General features: G+C 40.5%; 2 protein-coding genes across 2 annotated transcripts in view; both read left to right on the plus strand.

Annotated features, from left to right (window-relative positions):
- Positions 1–2,521: 2,521 nt before the first annotated feature.
- Positions 2,522–8,435, plus strand: LOC109988843 (cysteine-rich venom protein). Its single transcript, XM_065958016.1, has 7 exons — positions 2,522–3,645; positions 3,961–4,061; positions 4,818–4,908; positions 5,245–5,381; positions 7,095–7,180; positions 7,324–7,406; positions 8,063–8,435. Exons 1-7 carry the CDS (start codon positions 3,579–3,581, stop codon positions 8,194–8,196), a joined length of 699 nt encoding a protein of 232 aa, XP_065814088.1. The 5' UTR covers positions 2,522–3,578; the 3' UTR covers positions 8,197–8,435.
- Positions 8,436–10,464: 2,029 nt separating this feature from the next.
- The window catches only part of LOC109988822 (inactive phospholipase C-like protein 2), a 51,063-nt gene continuing 38,731 nt past the window's right edge, over positions 10,465–22,796 (plus strand). Inside the window, exons 1-2 of the mRNA XM_020640392.3 lie at positions 10,465–10,825; positions 11,326–11,807. Of these exons, the coding sequence (XP_020496048.1) occupies positions 11,556–11,807 (252 nt within the window). The 5' untranslated portion in view covers positions 10,465–10,825; positions 11,326–11,555. The remainder of the gene's footprint in view (positions 10,826–11,325; positions 11,808–22,796) is intronic.

Below are 22,796 nucleotides of genomic sequence, written 5' to 3' on the forward strand. Positions count from 1 at the left end.
ATGAGCAGTAAGCGAACACCGATTGAGCTTTAATAAATATCAGGTAACAGATATCTGCATGCAAAAGCAGCTGACGATTCGCTCTGAGAGGTCGTCTCTCAAACTCCATTTCCGCCTCTCAAGTTGCTAGTCGGACCGTCATTGCTGCAGGCCATGGCTGGAAGTCATATATCCCTAAATGATGGCTACACCAGAAGTCCAAAAAAAGAAAAAAGAATAGCGTGCGCACATCCAGGCAAATTGCACACAGGTACAGGACAAAAAAAAGTATAAACTGGAGAAACAAGAGAAAGGTCTGCACACTGTTCAGCTGCCAGTGAGCAACTTTATTAATGACAACGTTTCGATCCAAAGGATCATCTTCAATACAGCAGAAGTATCCAGAAGTTGGCCATCTCTCCCAGAGGCTATTCAACATCAGACTGTAGTTGATATGTAGAAAAGAGAATCACTCCCATGATTCCCCGCCAGCCCCAACGTTATCTTTTGTTTTGATTGAGAGCTCCCTGGTGGTGGAATCTACAGTACATACTGTGCCTTTAAAGAGTTATTTTATTATGAGTAAAACTTTTACCTTTTAGAATATACAATAATAAATGATGTATATGTGGTGATATCATGTACAAAGATTTAAAAAAAATCAAATTCTGGTTAGCACAGCTATTACAAACTCATTCTATATGATTATGAAGGCATAAAACAGCGTTGTTTAACATCCAACATAACTGAAGATTTTAATATAAACAATAATGGCTTTCAAAGCAAAGTCTGATGGTTTTTAAGAAAAAAAATTCCAGTTTGATATGGTCAAATAATGATAATAATAGTAATGTAAACAAAATTTGAACGTGTGCTACTATTTGAAAGACAATATTTGGTCTTAATAAGATAAAAACAATGACCATACTTTCGAAGCTTGATGCAAAGGCAACTGGACTGGTTGATGATCTTGAAGACACTTGGCCTCATACAGATCTGCTTCTCTGGTTATTCATAATTAAAATCTTAAAGAAATGGTAAAAAGTGCATATTTTGCTGTTCTCTAACATGCTGGTCAGAATCACATGGCATGTTTGGTTTATTGCCAGAGTAAGCACTGGGTGTGTCTTCATCCTAAATGAGCTGTATGACTTTAATCCATTTACATACAGGACAATACAGCTATATCTTTTAATCTACCTCTGCTCCATATCTTTTATTTACATTGACCTCAAACGCCTTTCCATTCTAAACTGTGTAAACTTAAGCCAATACATCAGGTAGTCACTACACCCAAGGGCCGAACAATTCATGTTTACTCGTTCAGTTACCCCATTTTGAAGAAAAAAAAAGCCTTGTCAGTGTCGTTTGATAGACTTGTTTTTGTCCAGTGTCCATTGTGCCCAACCCTGAGTAGTACTGCGTTATGCTTTTTTTGCCGCATCATTAGCGACTGAAGGGGAATGTGTTATGTCAACGACTGTGGTGAGTACCTGAGCTGTGTCTATAAAAAGAGAGAGAGGAAATAGTGCCAACTCACCTCACCCAGCCGAAGACGCAGGTAAGTCGCCCAGTTCAGAGGTTTATTAAATGACTCTCCTTGGTATTTTTATTACTTTGCTGTGCATCTGCTTTGTTTACATGCATGCTTTCCCCATGATTCGTCTATTTGATGAACATTTAATTTAAATCAAACATAAATACTTTAACAAGATCTGTCAAGGTTTTGTGCATTTGTTGAAGTGATTCTTATCAGTGATATTTCTTTGTTCAAATCCCTTGTGTACACAGGAATCTTTTTCAACACCAGAAAAATGTTTGCTCTTTTGATTTGCATCTTGACACTGCGTCAAGTGCACTCCGACTGTGTTTTGGTGAGTGAGAGTTGAATCATTTTGACTATTATAGGATGTTTAAATAGGAAACTCTACATTATAGATTTTTAAAAAGTAAAAAAAAAGTAAAAGTAAAAAAGTATGTTTCAGGAAATACAGTAATTTATATTATAGATGTGTTATGTCTTAGACTGGAGTAAGCTACAAAAAACAAAACATTCTGTATTTGTTTTGACATTTTGTCTTTGTAAGATTTTTGTATGTAATAGATTTCAAAGTTTTGCATGTAAAATCTGTGATGAGCAAGTAAAACTTTATAGACACTAATCTGGAGTTGGGACATTTGCAATGTAATAAATACAGTTTAAATGCTTATATGTTAGCTTTTCAAAGTTTGAAAATGACAGCTAAAATATTTAACACTGATTTAATCACACTGAACTACGGAGCAAAGAAGTTGAATTCGATATTCATCACATTTTGGGCAACTAACTATTGTAGTGTTAATTTAGACAACATCAGAATTTCCATCAATCCATCCGTCCGTCCATCCATCCGTCTGTTTTTCCATGCATCCATCTGTCCATCCGTCCGTTTTTCCATCCATCCACCTGTCCGTCCGTCCATCCGTCTGTTTTTCCATGCATCCATCTGTCCATCCATCTGTCCATCCATCTGTCCATCCAATCATCTGTCCATACATCTATCCATCCATCCATCCATCCTTCCATCCCTGCAATTTATTCCACTTAAAACTGGTCCATCCTTGATGCTGCACCAATCCACCAATCAATCCCACAATACATTTTGCTGTTGTGAACAAGTCCTTGAAATACTTAATTTCTTTCACTTGGGTCAAAGACTCGCTCCTCTTACCTACCGGAGGGAGCAATTCACCATTTTCCAGCAGGAAACCATGACCTCAGACTGGGAGGTGCAGATCCTCATCCCAACCACTTGCACTTGTGTGGACATTAGCCCAACTATATCTAGCTGGTAACGCTACAACTACCACATCAACTCCTATTCCTTCCAAAGAGGTGTTATTCCACCTACAAGTCTTCGCTTCTAGGGGTCTGCATACCTAGGTCCCCATCTTTGCCTGCTCGGCTCACATAGCACCCAACCTCTTTGCCTATCCTTTCAGTTGGTGGCTAAAAGGCTGGGGGCGCCATGTAATTTTTTCAGTCTGAGCCAGACCAAGACCCATGGATGGAATCGTCACCAGACACTTGCCAAGCTCCTTTCAGGTTCTGACTTAGAGATTAACACTTGTACAGTTTTCACATTTGCAGAAATCGCCTGAAAAAGTCAGAATATTTCCCGGACCTTTGTCCGCTACTTCAGCGTTGTTTTTTTACATCACGTCTCACCTCAGGAGACACCCTGCCTCCCCTCCCGTCTGTCAGGGATAATCTCCCTCTGTGAGGAACATATGTGAACAGCCAGGTCGGGAGAATCTCCGGAGCAGTCCTCCCGTTATTATCTAGATTTTATACAGACTGCATATGTGAAAACGGCTTTGGTGTCCCTTTTCCAGACAAGTTTCCTTACTTCCATTTAGGTCACTTTAGGTTTTGATGAAGCACTCATTTTACACTCTTTCTTTACCTTTAAATGTTTAATTGATTAGTTAACTTGTCTACTGTGGTTTTGTATTTGGCTGTCCCCTTGCCTTTATTCTCCTGATTGTACATATTGAAACTTGTTTATGTTTAATTTTGTATTTGTTGTTATATTCACAGTTAAACTTCTGCTTTACTGATGAAAAATTCTTCTCTTTTCAAATGCACTCCTCTGCGGTCTGCGTCCACCGTGTGTCCACAGCAAAGTAAGAGTTAAATTTAGTACAACAGTCTTGTTTATCTTAACAGAGGTAGTATATCTTCAAGCATCAGTTTTAAGACCACCCAATAAGTCTCTCAATAAGATTATGGGATTTGGCTCAATCCTTTTGTGTTTTGTTATGTCGAGCCATTTGGAGAGTAATTAAACCAGGATGTGTTTGTGAGTCATATACTCGATGAAATTAAGCCTCCAGAGTAAATATCACTCTTTATTATGTCCTTAATCTGGTGCTGACTTACTGGTTTTAAGTGTGTGTGTGTGCATTGCTGTGTATGTGTGTCTGTATTTGTGTGTGTAGACATTTGCACAGAATACAAAGCAGTACAGAACGAGATCGTTGACCTGCATAATGCCTTCAGGAGAGCCGTCCAGCCGACTGCCTCAAACATGCTGATGATGGTAAGTCCTGCTTCCTACAGCTCAATAAAGATGGATCAGAAAATATTTGTCTTAATCCCAAGCAAATGTTGTTTCCTCTGAAGGAAAACCAATAAGGTTGATGAGCTCTTGTGCACAATGCTTACAGAAATCATAAAAAGCACAAACAGCTTTTTGTGTAGTTTGATGAGTGAGCTGAGTCAACCTATAAGGAAGAGAACTTCAAATGTAGTCCAAAACCATAATCTGGCATGTTAGAAATGATGAATGAGTGCCAAAAAAATAAATAAGAAATCTTGTCAAAAATGAATATAATCCTGGTTATACAATGAAGTTCTTGTGCTTAAAACGTTTGCATTTTCTTTCACTGAAATCACATCCTCTAATTCAATGTTAGCAACTTTACAACTACATAGTATGCAGTCAAAAAGTCTGTTAGTCCACAGAGAATAAAGATGATTTATTTCCTTTCCCACATTATTAGAAAGCTGGGGGCGTAAGGTTTCTGCTCAAAAGCAAAAAGTTAAATTCTCTCTGTTTGTACTGGAATTTGATTTAGGTATTTGGCCTCACAGGGGAAGGCCACTTCAATCACAACCTCGGCATATTTCAAGGGCTGGAGTGGAACGTATATTTTGAAAGATTCTATCAGGGATTCTTACCGATTAAAACAATGATCGGGTTATCAAAACCACTATCTTGTAAACAAACGGATGTTTTTCCTCTGCGTTGGAAATGAAACTCCTGATTTCTTTGGATTTTGTTTCTGTCTTCCAGATCCACAGTGAGGATCTGAGAGTCAACTCTCAGGCCTGGGTTGACCAATGTATTCTGGCTCATGGCAAACCCAGCAACCGCCTGCTGGATGGTACTTTACACATTGTTTATCCCCGCTCTTACTATTTTGATTCAATTAGTCTTTTACTTTTCAAATGCCATCAGTTTAACTAATCCCTCAGAGATAATGTCAGAGTTAGGGTTCACTGTGAACTGACTGACCTTGTGACCAATCACAGTGAGCCTTATCTCATCTGCAGTCGTTATATATTCTTTTAATAACAAATTACACTGAGTAAGATAAGTTATCGTCTTGTAGCTAATCATCATGAGGGGTTTTTTAATGAACCCTGCTTTATCTAAATAGCTTAATCAAGTGGGACATAAATACTGTATAGAACTTCACATGTTTTTCTTCATTGAGTAGGATATGAATGTGGCGAGAATATGTTCTACTCAGCCGTGCCGTACTCATGGACGGAAGTCATCAATGCCTGGCACGCTGAGGTGCAACTCTACCAGTATCCTGAAGGCGCCACCAACCTTACTGGTCACTACACGCAGGTAAACCTTAGCTGTTGCCTTGGTAACATTAACGTGTTGGTAGAAACAGTTGTATTTTCTTCAAGAGAAACACAGTTGCTTTTTTTTGTGGGAGAATCTTTAACCAGTTACACATTTATTTATCTGTCTCAATACCTTCTTGCTTAAAAATAATAAAGCAGCTATAATCAATATCTGAAAACAACCAAAAAGTGCTGTTATAGAAGAGGGTTACAGGTGGTGATTATGACATAATGAGTAGCTCACTTTGCAGTTCCCTTCCGTCAAACAGAGCGTTTGGGCTAATTGTTTTGGTTTATTTTTGGGGTTTAATCCCAGTGATGTGGGGGCTGCGGGCCATGACTCCCCAAATTTGGCCCAGAAATTAAAAACTCCTGACATAAGGGATTAGAGCTGACAGTACTGTTAGCGATGCAGCTAATTTAGCAGAGCTGTTGGTCCATCAGAAAGCATCTCTCAAAGCTATGTGGGTGGCTTTTTCACATATTATTAAGTTGTGTTTTTGCACAGTATACATGGTCCCCAGAGACACTCTGCTACAGTGTTGTTTATTGCTATGTGGTCTGGTAATAAACCCTTCCTCTAGAAGACACGGAAGACCTTAGAGGTCTGTGAGAGCAGCCTGGATGCCTCGAGGCAAACCTGGCAAAAACCCAGCGCTACCCTCTTCTCTAAAGTCAAACTGGATTTATTTGGTCTCAGTGGTAACGGTCTCCCTCCTGCATTCCTTATAACGCCAGCCTCCCAACGGGGCAAAGCCCAAATGACCTGTGTCCCGTAAAGGGGGGTGCAACGTGGCTGAGTTAGCACTGCAGCTAGTGCTTGGGCTCTGCCCGGAGGGAACACTTGCTCAGCTGTCTCATCCCTGGTGTGCAAGTCCAGGCAGGAATCGCTTTAAATATCCTAGCTGCATTAAGCTGCAATAGCTCAGTCTGTAGGGACTTGGGTTGGAAACCAGAGAGTCATCAGTCCAAGTCCCGGTGCGTACCAAAGTATTGAAGTTGGTCAGGAAGTTGGTCTGGTGGCTGATGAGGTGCCAGGTCACTTCCCGAGTACTGCCAAGGTGCCCTTGAGCAAGGCATTAACCCCCTGTGCGCTCTGGTGTAGCAGCACCACTCTGACATCTTTCCATTTAATGCATGTCCATAGGTCGTGTTTGTGCATGCGTGTATTTTGGGCCCATGTGATAAGAGGCATGTATCTCCATTACCGAGTGTATGAAGATGTTTGTAAAAACACGATCAACGTTACTCTCTGTTGTCAAACTATGCTTCTTTCCGATCTAAACAAAACGTTCACGTCCTCGTCTCCCTTACTCCCACTGGTCAATAATAAACTGTTCCACTGAGCGCCCACATGTCCGGAGCGCTTCCATTAAAGACTGGATTTGCAGCTGCATCATTCATGTATTTGCAGTACTTTTGATATTAATGGACTTGTTTTTGCAGCGCGTTTCAGTCCTTACATTTGTTTCAGATTTTTTCATTTGCTTTTCAATTACTACTGTATCGTTTCAGATTTTTGCTGCACGTTCTTCCTAATGCACGTCGTTGTTTCAGCTGTTCAGACTTGCTGGCGACCGTACTTAGGAGTGAGATAAAATAACGATCTTAAGACAAAACATGAATGTGTTTGAGCAAACATCATGCATGAGTAATTCTTTAAATAAAGTCACAATGAAATGCTGACCGTTTGTTTTGTGCGTGTCATCAGGTGGTGTGGTTCAGTTCCTACAAAGTTGGCTGTGGAGTTGCACTCTGCAATGACGTCTACCTGTATGCCTGCCAGTATTACCGAGCGTATGTGACACCCATGAAACAACACATGACCATGTTTTTGTCCTGAGGAGTTTGACGCTGGTTTAGAAAGTTTTCAGTAATGTATCAGTGGTTTGTCATGTGAAGTAGGTCGAAAAAATTAAACTTTTTGATTTGTTTCACAGAGGAAACTTCATGAACAGTGAGCCTTATAAGTTTGGAACCCCGTGTGCCTCCTGTCCTAAGGACTGTGTGGACAACCTCTGCAGTAAGTCACAGATTTTAAGAGTGGTTTCACAATAGGGAACCGGGCCTTCATACGAGTACGCTTGACCTGAAAGACCGGTTCATTTGAACAGTATGAACTCGACTCGTGTACTGTGCCCGATTCCACTCGAAGAGGGGGGTCTCAGGTATGATTCATGTGTTCTCAAGGACAACTAGTGGGAGATGTGAACGCATCGGTGCTCAAACAAGGAAGTGGACCGCTATATGACACCGTCGTAACCGCGCAGCATGAGCCCAATTCATCCTCTGAGCTGCACGAAAGCATTTTGTTAGGAGCAGGGTTGAGGGTGGCGTCTCTGAAAGAACAGAAACATCCACAGATAACAGTATTTACTCAGCCTGCAAGTGGTGGCCATGGTTGCTTCTTCTCCTTTCTGCTTCTTGGCAGATTTGCAAATCAACTATGTGCATACTGCCAGCTGCTGTTTCAGACTATATACAGTACATACCAAGTGTACTCGGGCAGAGAACGATGTTAGAAATTTGAACGCAGACCAACCGGGGAGAGGAGAGGGGGGAGCAATCGTGTCTAATGTGAAAACGCCTTAAGACACACATTGTGGTTTCCTTGTCTGGCAAAAAAAAAAATGCACATGTACTATACCCCTAATTTTTTTAATTTCTGTTTCGTTTCAGCCAATCCTTGTCCTTACACCAACAAGTACAGGGACTGTCCATCCCCGACAGAAGTGACTGTATGTGAACAACAGCTGAGTGAAGATTGTCCTGCTTCATGCAAATGCCCCAACAAAATCATTCCCAAATATTAAAAGTAAGCCCTTCAGATGCCTTTGACGCAAGCAAATGAACATGTACCTATAAGACAAATAGGAGTCCCCTTTGCTTGCCTTCTGTCAGAGGTTCACTTGAGGGATGTATTTAGGGACACATCTTCATCTCAGCGTCAGGAATTGTAGAGTTATGAAAGCACAATGAAGACATTGTGCAATATAATGCCATCAAGAATGTTCATCCTTGACATTATCATACAATAAAGAATCATCAGAAAGTAAAATGTGCATGTTTTTTTTGTTTTTTTATGGCTGATAATATACATATTTTATTATATTGAGTAAGTAAGTAAGTAAGCGTCTGGAGCCTCACCAACTTGTATTTCAGAAAAGCTGAGCCCCCCATCCCCCCCACCCACAGGACCCATGAAAATCTTTTGATAATTTTGTACAAAAAATGTATAAAACCCATATCAGAATATGTCTACACACTTGTCCTTACCAAAAGACCTTTGTATAAATTTCAGCAGGCAGGCAGAGCCTCGCGCCCTCCTGAGATCTTCCCCTGATAGGGAAACCTGTTTTAAGGAATCACAGACCAAAAAGATTGGAAACAATTGCCCCAGATATTAAAATGTTGGTTTGAAAATAAGTATGAATCAGTGAGCTGTCGAAGGGAATCCACAAAGAAAATATGCAGCACAATAACCAAAAGCTCATTAACCTCTGCAGACCAGCAGATGGCACTGTTGTACAAGTCAGCGGACTTTCTTCTCTGGTATCTCACAATGTGCTTATCTGCCTTGATCTGATCCAGTGGCCTGTGAATAAACTGCATTTAATCATGTAGAACAGTGTCAAACCTCTACTCTCTCTCTCTCGCTCTGAAGGAGAATGCTAGAATATAAATCTATATGAACTACATGTTACATGCACACTCTACAATGTGGGACTCCTGTTTCAGGGATCTTCTCACCCTCCATGAATTTGTGGTGAATCTGTTCATCTGATCTCATATGTGACTATGCAGATCTATTTCCAGAAGAAACCTCTTTCAGCATCACAAGAGGCAGTTGTTTTGTGAATGTTATTACTTCACCATGAGGATCAGTTCATTGTCACTGTGTGCTGTCCTCATAAAGAGGAAGAGCGGACACACAATGTGACTCCAAACTGATAAAAACAAAAAAGTCATGTGAGCCCTTCAGAGAGATTATAGCTGACTACAACAGCAAGCATATTGACTAAACACCAAAGAAGATGTTAGGAATGATATAGGACAGAACAAGGAGAAATATTGTATTACTAAAACTCATTATTTTCACCAGGTTTGTTAGTTTAAAAGTATGATAAGCACATTAAATGTATACTTAATTATGTAAGTTTTATAGTCTTCTTGCTAAATTATGTTTATCTCATTCCTTTTGCATTTTGTGCTCTATGTGTTTACTTACTGACTTATAGGGCAGAGTGGATGCTCCATGTGCTGTATATTTAACTATGTGCTTGCACCTAAACTAACAACACACTCACTGAAAAACCAAATTCAGCAGGAAAATTGCAGATGAAATGAAGTACAAAACACACATTTGTGACTTGCAATTTAAATCCATTTGTTTAGCCTACATTAAGCCAGGGGCTCCCAAACTTTTCAGCTCACGAACTCCATGAGACTGGGGACCCCCACTGTCCCTGGAGGTGATTAAAGCATAAACTGTACTGTAGCGCACAGCGGCACACACTAATAGGCCTATCTCAACACTGGCAACACAAAAGAACAACACAGCAAATACAACAGCCTAACCCTAAAACTATTTTATATAGCGATATGCACAAAAAGAAAGGCAAGAGGCACACTACATGTAATTACCATGTATAGACTTTAGCACTGAGTGGACATACTAAACTCAATAAATAGACACACAGATGTGTGCATCTGTGTGTGTAAAGAGTAAGAAGACATGTTTGTTGCGGTCATGTCCAAACTTACATTTGTAGCATTTTTACACCTTCACCCCCCCCCCACCACACACACACACACACACACACACACACACACACACACACACACACACACACACACACACACACACACACACACACTTTTGGAACCACTACAGTTAAGTAATATGAAAGATAACTCTGATTAACATGTGTGGATAAGCAGGCGATGTCACATTTTTCTTTATTACAAAAAAAGTAAGTAATAAAGGGAGCTTTTTGTCTTTGGGTTTCAAAATAATTAGATTTGATTGACATCACGGTCTGTGCTGCCAGATGCGCGAGACACAGACCAGTTCGTTCCTTAGCAACCACTCCTCTGTGAGTGACGGTTAATCACAGGGCACGTAACGACACATCTCAGTTTAAAGTGTATTTTTTAAAACTTAAACGGAAGAAACACGGACTTGTCGACGTTGACTGAAAGTGGAGGGGCTGTCTGCGTTTTGTTTACAAACCAGGGGGTTGAACTGAATGGACTTCAGAGCGGCTGTGACTGTGAAAACTAACTTCATCCAGCTAGCTTGCGGACGAGGAGGCGCTAACGTTAGCTAGCCGCCTAGCTCTGCTCAGCGGCACCAAGCGGCAGTCTGACTGCTCAGTTGCAGCCACAACTTATAAAGGAAGCTCGTCCGTCTCATGGAGAGACAAGGCAGCAGCGCTAAAGGCAAGTACACAAAGACACAGTTCGCTTTAAGGCTTTTCTGAACGAGTAGATTTCAACGGATAACTTAACATGCCTTTTTGTGTGTTATTTAACGTAACATTTCCGACTAATGCAAAGCTGGAGAGGGTTTTACTACAGAAAAAAATGCAACATAAAGGGGGGGGGGGGGGGGGGGTGCTCTGAGATGAAAACGTTTCAAATGCACTTAAAACTTACTGAAAATGCAACGAAGCCCTCACATACAGGGACAGGGAAGTAAGTCATTTGTATGCGTTTATCACGCTGCATTCACGGCGATAGTCCTCACTGGTTGTAAGTTAACATCCGCTCTCTGTTTAAACGAAGCGTGAGTGCTCAACGCTTCTGATTCATGCCTTTTTGTATGTATGTATGTATGGCTGTGCTCTGTGCACGGCTTAATGCATGCTACTATTAACGTAACAGATGTTACTAATGTCACAATACCTAATTATGCTAATCGCTGTTGTTTCTCTTCACAGAGCACAATGCACGGAGCAAGCCCGTCTGTCTGTAGGAACCTGACAGATATGTGCACCGAGAGATGATATGGCAGAATTGCGTGTTACAACGAGGCAATAGGACAGGGAGGAAATTGGAGTAAAGCTGAAACATAAGGCTTTGCTACCCAGTAGCTTGCCAGCTTGTGTGTGTGTGCGCGTGAGAGAGTGTGTGTGTGTGTGTGTGTGTGAGAGAGAGAGAGAGAGAGCCTATGGCGGAGTTTGGGGAGAACGGCAGCCTGCCTCCATTGAATCTTGGGGATACGGCCGTGCCCAGCGACGAAGCAGCTGGGAAGACGCATTGCGAAGTGTCGGTGCTGAATGGAGACTGTGGGATATCAGATAATATGGTCGGCTCAGGATCCCATGTCGCACCTGGCATCCAAGCCGGGGTGGAAACCGCCAACACCTCTGTGGGATTGGATGGCAAATCGGAAATTCCACGCAGGAGCAGCATTATCAAGGTAAACACTGAAGTTAAAGTCTGTGTTAAGCCAGTCATTGTGGTGAGCTAGCCTGCACATCCTGCACTGCAAAAAGGATGTAAGAAGTTACAATGCAAAAAAAAAACCCTGCTGTAATCTAATTAGCCTCTTTTGTAACCTCAATATCAGTAACCTTACCTAGAATGTTATAAGACGGTTTTCATAACACAGGCGTGTAATGGGAGCACAAGAAACACATCCTGTACTTTGTCTGAATATTTTACAAAAGACATTGTGCTGGAAATCTTTCCCTTATGTGATCTGGAACTCAGTACGCATATAGATAGATATGTCTGATATGTCTGCATGTAAAGGGGGGGGGGGGGTTACAGTTGCAGTAATGTACAGAATAAAAAAAATGAAAAAGCATACGTCAGACAATTACCATATGCACACTTCTACAAAAAGATGCATGTGGGGTAAAGCTCTATTTTCTCTATAGATGGTAAAAAGATTAATTTAAACAAAATCAAGATTGCACATGCATTGAAGTGGACTGAGGTGCATGATAAATATCATGTTTAGGCAGCAAAGGCAACCTGCCAAATCAAAAACAATATTGCACTTGGATGGATTTTAGATACAGGATATATAAAAATAATAGAAATATATATAGTTGTGACACAGTTAAGCACAGCACCATAATGTTGAATGATACTGGTAATGAAATAGAATATTGAACATTGTGTTTGCTGACTTCATATTTGCACAGATTAATGACAGGGTCTGCCATGGCATTGGCCAAATGATGCTTATTATAATTTCATATAATTTCTATGACTTTTCAGAGAGGGACTTTAACGTTTTCAAGCACTTGCCTCAAGGCAAAGGACAATTTTGGTATCCCAAACCTACGTAAAATGATACAGAAATGGCAAGTTAATAAAAGTTGAAAAATCAAAAAAGACATGCACATCCCTCAGTGGGTGCTGGATCCAAAAACACAAATAGGTAAAGAAAAGCAAACAAAGGCCACACACTGAGAAGCTCCTGTGTCGAGCCAACATGCTCTTCTCCTCAGACTAATAATTTAACTTAAGTTACCACATCTTCCCTGACTGTAACAATTCAATTGTTTTTTAATTACATAGTATAATAATGTTTTTGTTAACATATGGACAGTGCATTTTTCCTAGATTACAATCAAACCCACGCCACATGCCTCACACTCACTTGCTCATTCCCTCCCTCTCAAAATTTAACCAGTCAGTAATGTGTGCCATGACAAACATTACAAACATTTGTTATAAATATGGAATAGCTTATAATAAAGTGGCTGTCCAAAAGAATATTTAGGGAAAGACCTTTTAAATTAGCTAAATGTCATTATCAGGAGCTTACCAATGGTGCAGTGAAAGATATCGGCTCTAAAAGCCCTAAAGCAAACAAAATATTAGAGGAGTACAAAGATGACATGCTTCACCTGCTGAAGCTTCTTTTGCTGCTGTAGAAGATGAAGAGCCAGAGCTTTGGCTTGAGCTAGAGCGACAGTCTGATGTCAGGAAGAGTTGTCAACTGTTTACATACAGTTTCGATCATAAATCAACAAGATGTACTCAGAGTGTTCAAAGGTGTGAACCAGGCGGCTAAGGCAAAGGAGTTGGAATGTTTGTAAATCAATAAATGCCTTTTTAGTCACAGCGGGCCACCAGCATGTAATATTTGGTGTCAAAATAAAGTATCTTTTTGTTGCCATGGGCCATTGTTAATGTCAGTCCTTAATATTATCAACGTAGTAAAAAGAAACACAAAATAAATCCCTGACAGTGCTGGAGAAGAAACAGTTTTTCATGACGTGCCTTAAGATGGCACTTCAGTCCACACCTTCTCCAGGTGCTGATCCACACGTCTCAGGTGAATATGTAAATAACTAACACTTCTCTTGATGTGAAAGCATGTCTTAACTATTTGGCCTCAGAATCCTTGCGCTGCAGACGATAGATCTACATTTTAGGTTCCTTGTCTTTTGTATTGGGGCGTTGGGTGTATTGCTTCAGAGGCATCAAACATGATGACACTTCCTCACATTGCTTCAGTGTACTGTATGTTGAAACCCTCTGAGACATTGTCTGTAGCTAATGTCAGCAACTCTGTAATGCAGGTCTTGCTGCTGTATCTGTCATAATGTCAGCCTGAAGGAACAAGATTACAAATGGTATGAGGGAGTGACTGGGCAGTACTGAAAAATGTATAATTCTTTACATTATCGCGTTATCCTTGTCATTACCAGTACTTGTCCTCTACATAGCATGGCATTTTTCTCTGATGATGCTTACATTCAAGTTTTAGAGGTCAGTAAATTAGTAGTCTGAGTTTCATTCCTTCTGGGTCCAGCTAGATTTAAAATGCATGAGCTGGTGTAAGGAATGCGTTGAGAAGCACTTTTCAAATGGCAGTGTCTGATGTGTTTGAGTGCATTTGGTGGCTTAATCTTTTATTACCATGTGCACAATCCATTCCATTATAAGGCCTTTGATTGATGCTTGAAGTGAGATATCTCAGCTTCTTGCTGTTTCACTGGCAGATTATAGAGGCAACAAATTCTTGGCACATTGTTGGTGTTGAACTTTGATGTGCCCTCTGCCTGGAGATTGATGGGGGTAAATCGACATTTCTGCTTTGTAAAGTTCCGAGTAATCTCTCGCTGTACAAGAAACTGTCTTACTTCCCAGGCCATTATAGTGCAATTTATTTCAGCTTCCAACTCAGATGTCCAATTTATGCGATATCAGGTCTGGGAAAGGGAGTGGAACCTATTTGAATAACAGAAATGTCAAACTTTTGACTGCTTTTTGAAGACGTTTTGGATGTATTTTAAGAGATGACAAAGGCTTCTTTATCATGTTCCTGTCAAGATGATCTGGTCCAATTTAGTGAACTGGACCAGAGGCTTCAACATGGTGGTCCAGTGCCAGGGTATCCATGCAGAGAACACATCATTCTGAATGCTCAATGACCTAAATGATCTCAAATAGAGCTCAAATGACCTTGAAGTGCCATATCAGACTGCACAAAGAAAACCTTCATGGCAAGGCATTAGAAATAAGTGAAATGCACAACAGGTTAGTTTGAAATTAATTTGTGGCATTTGCTTAGCAACAGAACACACAGATGGATAAACAACCAATGACTCACAGCAGAAATGCTGACTTCCGATAAGCTGCAGCCAAAATTAATGTCATGCCAACTTAGCATTGGAAGAGCGGGGACTGTTACCAAGGTTTGGTAGTAGACTGTAAACCATGATTGTAGTCTTAGTGACATCACCCCATTGGTTTTCCGAAACTGGTTGAGTCATAACCAGAAGTTGCAGCTTGGGTTTGGGTTGATGTGGGAAGTGGAACTTGTTAATCAAGATTTAAAGAAAATCTGTGATACCATCCAAAATGTATACTGCTCATGCACAAGTAAAGGTCATTTGTCAATTATTGAGCTTTAAAGAAGCAATATGTAACTCTGACACCCAGTGTTTAAAATGGGTACTGCAGTCCAAATTCAAAATATTGGCGAGAGCTGTCTCCCCCCGCCCCCTCCTCCCTAAGGGTCAATTGATTGCCATGTTGCAGACACTGAAGCATCAGCTTGGTGATATAGGTTACTTTATCATTTAATTCAGTAAATATCTTACAGATTGCTACTTTAAAGATAGAAGGTCAGACCAGGTAAAAATTAGACATTTGAATTATTTAGGGATATTGCAATCGGTGCATCTCTAATTATAATTTTGCCTTTACAGGTGAGGCTGTCAATGAGGCTTTGGGTAGACAAAGTGAAGATATGTCATAATTCCTAATTTTCTGGTTTTGGCAAAGAAAGAAACTCAATCATTTTGTAAACAACTATGCAGCGAGCTGTGACCTCCCCTGCACGCCAATATATTCTCTTAGGCGTTTTTTTGTTTTTGACAGCTAGGACAATTGAATACTGCACTGATAGGATGGTTGTGCAGGGTTGGAAGCGTGATAACAAGGCACCCAGTTTAACACTGTAAGACTTAACCCCCCTCCGTTCTTGGTAAACAGCTTCTACGAAGTGATGGGAGGATGTGGTCGGGACAACACCAACCACACCAGCTGTAAAGCAGAGTGCTTAACAATAATCTTCTATAAAGGTTTCTGTTGGAACATATTTGGTGGTGTGGGTGTGTAAGCATGCATGCTTGTGTGGTGACTGAGGGGGTAAGCTAATAGAACATCTAAACTTAGACCTTTCTTCCAGAAATGTATGTGCACTGTCAGAAAAGTAAAGCGTGCAGTCCTCAGTTAACACGGTGAAAACCCTTTCATATTTATTAATATGATGTTTCCTGATTTCTGAACTTTGAGAAATACTCAACTCAGAATACACTCACCTTCCCACTCATGCTTGAAATGATTGCCAATTTTCAAGTACATCCAGAGGAGCTACTCTAAACCCTCTCACTTTCTGTTAACACACTCAGTATATTTCAAACTGTTGTTTTGCTGCCTCATGATCCCCCCCCCCCCCCCCCAGGTAACCCAGATGCTCTTTTTAATTAGTAAAGTTAGACCTACGGGACATGATTAGGGTTACACTTGTAAACAGTTTAATGCTACAGAATTACAAGAATTGTCTATGGTTGTTTCTAACTCTCTGGAAATCAATTCTGACCACAACCTATCCCCACATCCTCTTTATGAAAGATTAAACTACCAAACTATGACAGCCATTTTTCCATCTGTATCAGGGTGACTCAAAGATAGTTTTTTGGTTTTGCACTAATATGCTAACCATCATTTCCCCAGATTAATGCCAGTATAGTGATAGCTCCAATAAGGAGGAAAGGCTTCTAGTCCTTTTATTTTGTTGTTGTTTTCTGTCTGTGAAATATAAAAAAAAAACAACCTTGAAAAGAAAGCAAGAGGCCAGAGGCAGAGTGGATTTGTCTGTGGTGTAGCTTCAGGTTTTGAGTTTTTTTTTGTTTGTTTACATTTTCTCTTAAACTACCAAACTCTTTTGAATTAAAACATGACTTCTCATCAGTGTTAATTTTGTGAACGAAAAACGACAAATGGCCGTTTTTTTCCATGTCAAAGACCAGACGTTGACGAGCTAAAAATAGATCTCGGATGATAAAAACCCTGGCGACACGTATATTTAGTTTTCATTAACGAGACAAAAATTTAAGTGGTGGGCTGTTGGACATTCAAAATCCATGAATCTATTGTCCACTCTGAATCTAATCTGTCATCAAGCAGCTGAGAGGCGCTGCTCCGTTTCAAATACGCAGACATGCAGGAAAGGAGCCACAGGTCGGATTTGAACCTTGGCCGCCCGCTCTCGAGGACTTCACCCTCTGTACATGGGGCGCTGCGTACTTACCACAGGGTGACCGGCGCCCCACCAAGTCTATTTTCAACGGGGCTCGCTGCAAGCATGTTTCAAGCTGAATAGAATCGACTCAGACAGGAAGTCAGAAAATAAAAAGGGAAGAGCATCTGGTCAGTTTCATAAATAAAAAACAATAAACAGACTCCCGATCATATGTTCCATCACTTTATCAGCATTACGTCAAAACAGACACCAAATCAACAACAAATCAACCTCAGAAGGACAAAGCAACATGTTATTTGCAAGTTTTCCTCCATATTCCAGCGTGATCTTTTTTGATTTGTCCTGTGATCTTGTAAACCTGTGTGTGCAGCTGCTCATGGCTGCTCTTAAGCTTCAGAAATGGAGCATAACGAACTACCGGTATGTGGATATTGGTTGTATGAATAAATCTAAAATAGCTGCTAAAACACTGCTTCACATCAACATTTTTCTGATATGAGATTTAGAAGATCTTAAGAGACAGCCTTAAAGGGATACTTCACCCATTTGCATTAAGCTTTGTATCATGTGATCAAACCTGGTAGGATTTTTGAATGGTCGTGCATCCCGCCCTTATTTTCCCCTGAGATGGGAAATCTTTGGATTTCTAAGTCTGAAAAGGAGCTTCCAGTGACGCAATATGACGTTTTTTGCGTCACTGGAAGCTGTTGCGGTTAGCAGAGTGAAACTACAACGCTAGTTCTTCATATTTTCGACCACTGAAGCTACAGACCAATCACAGATCAGTGGGTGGGAACTCACTCCCAGAATCGAAACTTGATGTCCGCCATATTGCTTGGAAGCTATGCTCTATGGAGAAAGCTGATAATGGCGAAAAAAATAAATATAGCGGCGAGACGGCTGCTGCCAACAGGCTGGTATTGTGTTTGGCTGCCGGTAGCCCGGCTGCTCGACACAAGACCAGCTATCTTGCCGCTGACATAATGCCTGCCTGTCGCCAGCGGTGAGGACAAGGAGCTCGAGCTGGGGCGGACTGGTAGTGTCAGTGCTCTCACTGTTTGCCTATGGACACAGACATAGAGTTCATTTTTTGCCAGGAATTTCCAAGATCAATTCTGGAAGAAATTTCAGAATCAGTTGAGGAAATGGCCTTATGTGTTGAAGTAAATATGTCTGTAAATGTTTTTATTACTATATTTCTACTGCTATACCGTATATTTTGGAGAAACTGTATCAATCGAATTTCTCTCTGGGATTAATAAAGTATTTCTGATTCTGAATTAGAGGACCTTAGTGGGAGTGGCCTGCGGTGCTGTGCATTCTGGGATTTGGTGTCTTTCATCAACATGAGCCAAAAAGACACTTTCTGCCTTTTCACGGCCAAGAAGGCACCAACTTCAAAATTTATTTCACATTTCTACTACATATATGACCCAATGTCAATACAGATTCATGTTTCAACGGGTGAAGTATCCCTTTAATGCAACCTTGTCAGAACTATCAATGCTTAAGTGCTTTTTTAATTTGTAAAATTGTTTTTCATTCACTTGACATGTAATTACACAGCTGCTTGAGAAGTCAGAGCAGTGTATGTTTAGGCTAAATAGTGACAATGTGTTACAAAGGCACCGTGTATAACTGTGAATAATGGCTTAGGTGTTTACTCGTCCATTTAAACTGTCTTCACAAGTCACTTCTAACCATGCTGCATGTGGGTGGCCAGTGACCGGAGAAATAAGGAGCCTGTTGCCACACTTAATTTCCCGCCTCACATCTCACCTCAGATCCTCTTCAGCAAAGACTATCTTTCCATTGCTTAGTTAAAAATACTTATTTCACAGTTTTGCTTGGAGTATGAAACAAACTCGGTGTTTCAATCTGCTAAATGTGAAAACAATACTGTATTAGTTCTGGTGGAACAGCAGGGCTATGATAGTGCATCACAACAGTTTTAAACGGGAATCCTGTTTTTCTATCATACAAAGTCGTGCTCGGTGGAAATGTGTTCTGAATTACACAGTTCAGCGCATGTCATCTAAGGTGTGTTTGGATTAAAATGAATTATGTGTCGCATCTAATTTGATCATCTACTCTAGCAGCAAGAAAAGCAAAGATTACAGAGCACACTCGGTTTTCTTGTCTTGAAAATACGACTCCTGTGAGGGCTCGATGGGAGTCTGAATTCACGTTTTAAATGTGTAGAAAGGTGAACTCCTGTGCTATTGTTAAGGGGGAGAAGAGAATAATCAGCTGATGTATGATTTTGTAGGTGTGTGTTGTCTTGGTGGTTTTTCTGTGAAGTCTTAGAAATATTATTAAGCCCCCCCCCCCCTTCTGCACATGCCTGCTGTTTCTCTTTGGCTCCTTCTTTGTGTGCCGAGGACTCTTTTATCTCTTTGTCAGAAAGTTTCCACTGTACATCTTTTGGCATTGAGCTAGACTGTGCTCACCTAGTTTGTATTTGACAGTAATGATTTTAGATAAAGTTTCCTTCAGCTTCAAGACTTGGCAGTGGAAGGCAGCGCTCGGTTGTAGATTTACTTCAAACACTGTAAATGTTATATATTGATGTTCAAGTGTTTTGGTTTTGCTTAATCCTGAGACAAAGTATCATAGTGATGAAATGCTTCAAAAGATGCTTTCAGTATGTCTGCTGTATGTCAAGTACCATTTAATATTTGTAATAATGCTTTCATCAGTTTAACACTATATTTATAAATATAAATATACACTATATTTATATCCAAAACCCATGATTCCATTCTGCTTCCTGATTAATTGTGCTTAATACTTACAGGTGTTTATAGTACAGCACATTACTCTATTTGAGTACCTTCACTGGAACGGGTAAATGTAGGCATTACTTGTTCTACTTTGTACGATCACATAGAGAATTGAAGCAAAGGACAATGAATCAGGGGAATTAGGTGTGAAACAGAATCTCTCCTGAATTGACTTTTGAAGAGGCCTTGAGCAAGTAACCTAACTTTAACTCATTCACACTGAGTATCCTGGTTCAATAAAGTCCTACAGCCTGAAGTAGTTTCCATTAATGCACCAGTGCTTCTCTGAGGTTTTTCTTCTAAAGGCCGTGGCAGGGTCTGACGAGTACATTTACTTTAAAGATTTGAAAGTTATTACCATAACATATTTAAGGTACTTAAATGTAAGAAGTAGATATGATTAATGGGGACAGTAAAGGTACATAATTGATGAGCCTTTTTCCATCTGAGTATTTTTGTGCTACAAGAGCAGCATGCTTTACTCTCGTGCGTCAATTAAACCACTAAAAGTCTGCGGCTGTATCATCAATATTTCAGCAAAAAAAATCTTCAAATGAAACCAATAGAATATGTCATAAGAAAACAAAAGCGTTGTAACATCTTCAGTTAAGAGCCAAATGTCATATCCTGCCTCTGCATCTGCGAACAAACCATATGTGTCTTTCAGTTTGATTATTATTTTTTTTTTGATTTCTTTATTTAAAAGGGACAACGCACATTAATTAACAAGAGCAACAAAGTCACACGTAAATGTGCCAGATTTAGCCATGCAGGCTAATTTTCATCTGCAGTCCCTTGATAGTGTAAAAGATGAAAACTCGCCCTCAGTAGAAACATGCAAGCAGAGCAGAGACATTGCTTCAAAAATGTCCATGCTCTGCAGCAATAAAACTAGTATTTTGTGCCTATCTTTTTGGAGGGACAGGAGATCGAGTTGGGGTGGCAGGCAACAACTCCAACTGAATGTTAGGGGAAGGACTGGTCACTGTTGTGGTGGTGTAAAGGCTCTTGATATTGCTGAGCATTGTCACATGAATTATTCATATTGTCACACGAGAAACTCCCCTTAAAGCACTACCAGTGATTTCTCTGCCATTATATAGGCTGAGTCTGCCTACAATAGACATTTTTTGTTATACCCAAACTCCTCTCTTCTGAGAGAGATATGCTGGCTATGACTGTGAGCAGTGCAGCTTCCATGATTGAGTGTAATCAATTCGCCCAAACCAATGCCACTGGGCGGTTGATGGGGTAATTAATTACAGATCTTTGGACATCCCTCCTTGATGTAGGGTCCTTCTGCCTCTTGCTGTCTCACATTCGCTCATTGTGCCCTCATGTGTTCAAGGCATTCATTCTTCAGCTCAGGTGTCACTGATTCACACAAGTGCTGCCTGCCGCATCCTGTTACTTCAAGGGTATCTCAAATGACCTGGCAGTGATTACAGTTCTGCCACATTAATGGGAGTAGTGGTTCTTTGCCTGTATGATGACTTTGATTAATATTTAACTCCAACAGGCAATGAATCACAGAAATGAGATTACATATTTTAAAAAGGCGTGGAATTATCAATAATTACATTTCTACACCACTATCATATCCTCAAAATCAGAGCTATAACTCTGTGGTGTCACTAAAATGTATATTTATCAAGCACTGAGTTGACTGTCACTCCTAAAATATATGTTTATTAAAAATAGGGCCCGACCGTTATGGGATTTTTAGGGTCGATACAGATATTGGGGAGAGAAAAAGATCCGATACTGATCTATCGACCCATATCTTTCTCAGATCTATGTTTCTTCAGATCATTCGTTAGTAGACAAAGCACTAAATGGTCTTTGGCCTGATCACAAAACTGATTTACCCGTATGTACGACGTATACTAAGAAGCATCCAAACCCTTCAGATTGTCTTGGAGGCCATGTTAAAATGGGGTTCCTGGTACCTAAGCCAAGTAAAGTGAAAATGCTTACATTCTTTATGTTAACCACCTGTGGGATGAGCTTTTAAAAAACTGAGGTCAGCTAAAACTCTCCGCTCTCCGCTCTAAATCATGGCTAAAAACAGTTTATTGCAGCTTTCCAGAAAGAAAGACACATACCGTAAAATACGTCTTACGTGCGACCAATATACCGCTATAAAATACTGAAACACGCGCCGTCATTACAGCGGGTGCAGCAACCCCATCACTGCGACCTGGGTTGATTAAAAACCTTACAGTCTACGTTAAAAACCCATCCCCATTTCCCGTGTATTGAAAGCTGAGTGCACGCTGTGCTGAGAAAGACAGTGACACAGACCAGGCTGGCTGCGTGACTTTTTCCACATCTTTTCTCCCTAACAAGGTGATAATCATGCATTTACAGAACAGTGGTATATTGTTCCGTAAATAAACCTTGTGGAGTGCTCTTTTGATTGAAAGAGTCCTATATTAAAGTTAAAGAGTGACCAGCGGAGTCAGGCAGTGCGACTCGCAACGTCGCAAGCTAGGAGTCTGTGCCTCACAACTTTCCCTTCAGCAGGCTGAGAGCTCAACTACCGTACTGTAGCTAGTAGGAGTGCAAACTCCCGAAAGTGAAAACAGACAGAACTAAAGAGCGACACAGCAGCACAGAAACTGCACGTTGGAGACATCGCTGAACACAATATAAATCGTCACGCAGGAAGCGGTTCAAACTTTTTTTTTCTCTCTAAGAGACCTTTAAAACAGGGTGCGTCTTATATACCGGTGCGATTTATATTCCGGATTTTACAGTAACTTCTTTTAATCTTACTTTTTTTGGCTTATTCTTTCTTGGATTTTATTGTCTTGCAATATTAATGAGTTTTTAATGCCACTTTAAAACATTTGAATTGCCTTGTGCCTGAAAGATGCTTATAGAGCCC

This window comes from Labrus bergylta, chromosome 8 (genome assembly GCF_963930695.1).
Source record: "Labrus bergylta chromosome 8, fLabBer1.1, whole genome shotgun sequence".
In the NCBI taxonomy this organism is placed as follows: domain Eukaryota; kingdom Metazoa; phylum Chordata; class Actinopteri; order Labriformes; family Labridae; genus Labrus; species Labrus bergylta.

Coding starts and splice junctions, on each gene's coding strand:
- LOC109988843 (XM_065958016.1), top strand. CDS start 3,579: ATGAAAAATTCTTCTCTTTTCAAATGCACTCCTCTGCGGTCTGCGTCC. Junction 5,382..7,094: donor TTACTGGTCACTACACGCAG/GTAAACCTTAGC, acceptor GCGTGTCATCAG/GTGGTGTGGTTCAGTTCCTA. Junction 7,181..7,323: donor GCCTGCCAGTATTACCGAGC/GTATGTGACACC, acceptor TTTGTTTCACAG/AGGAAACTTCATGAACAGTG.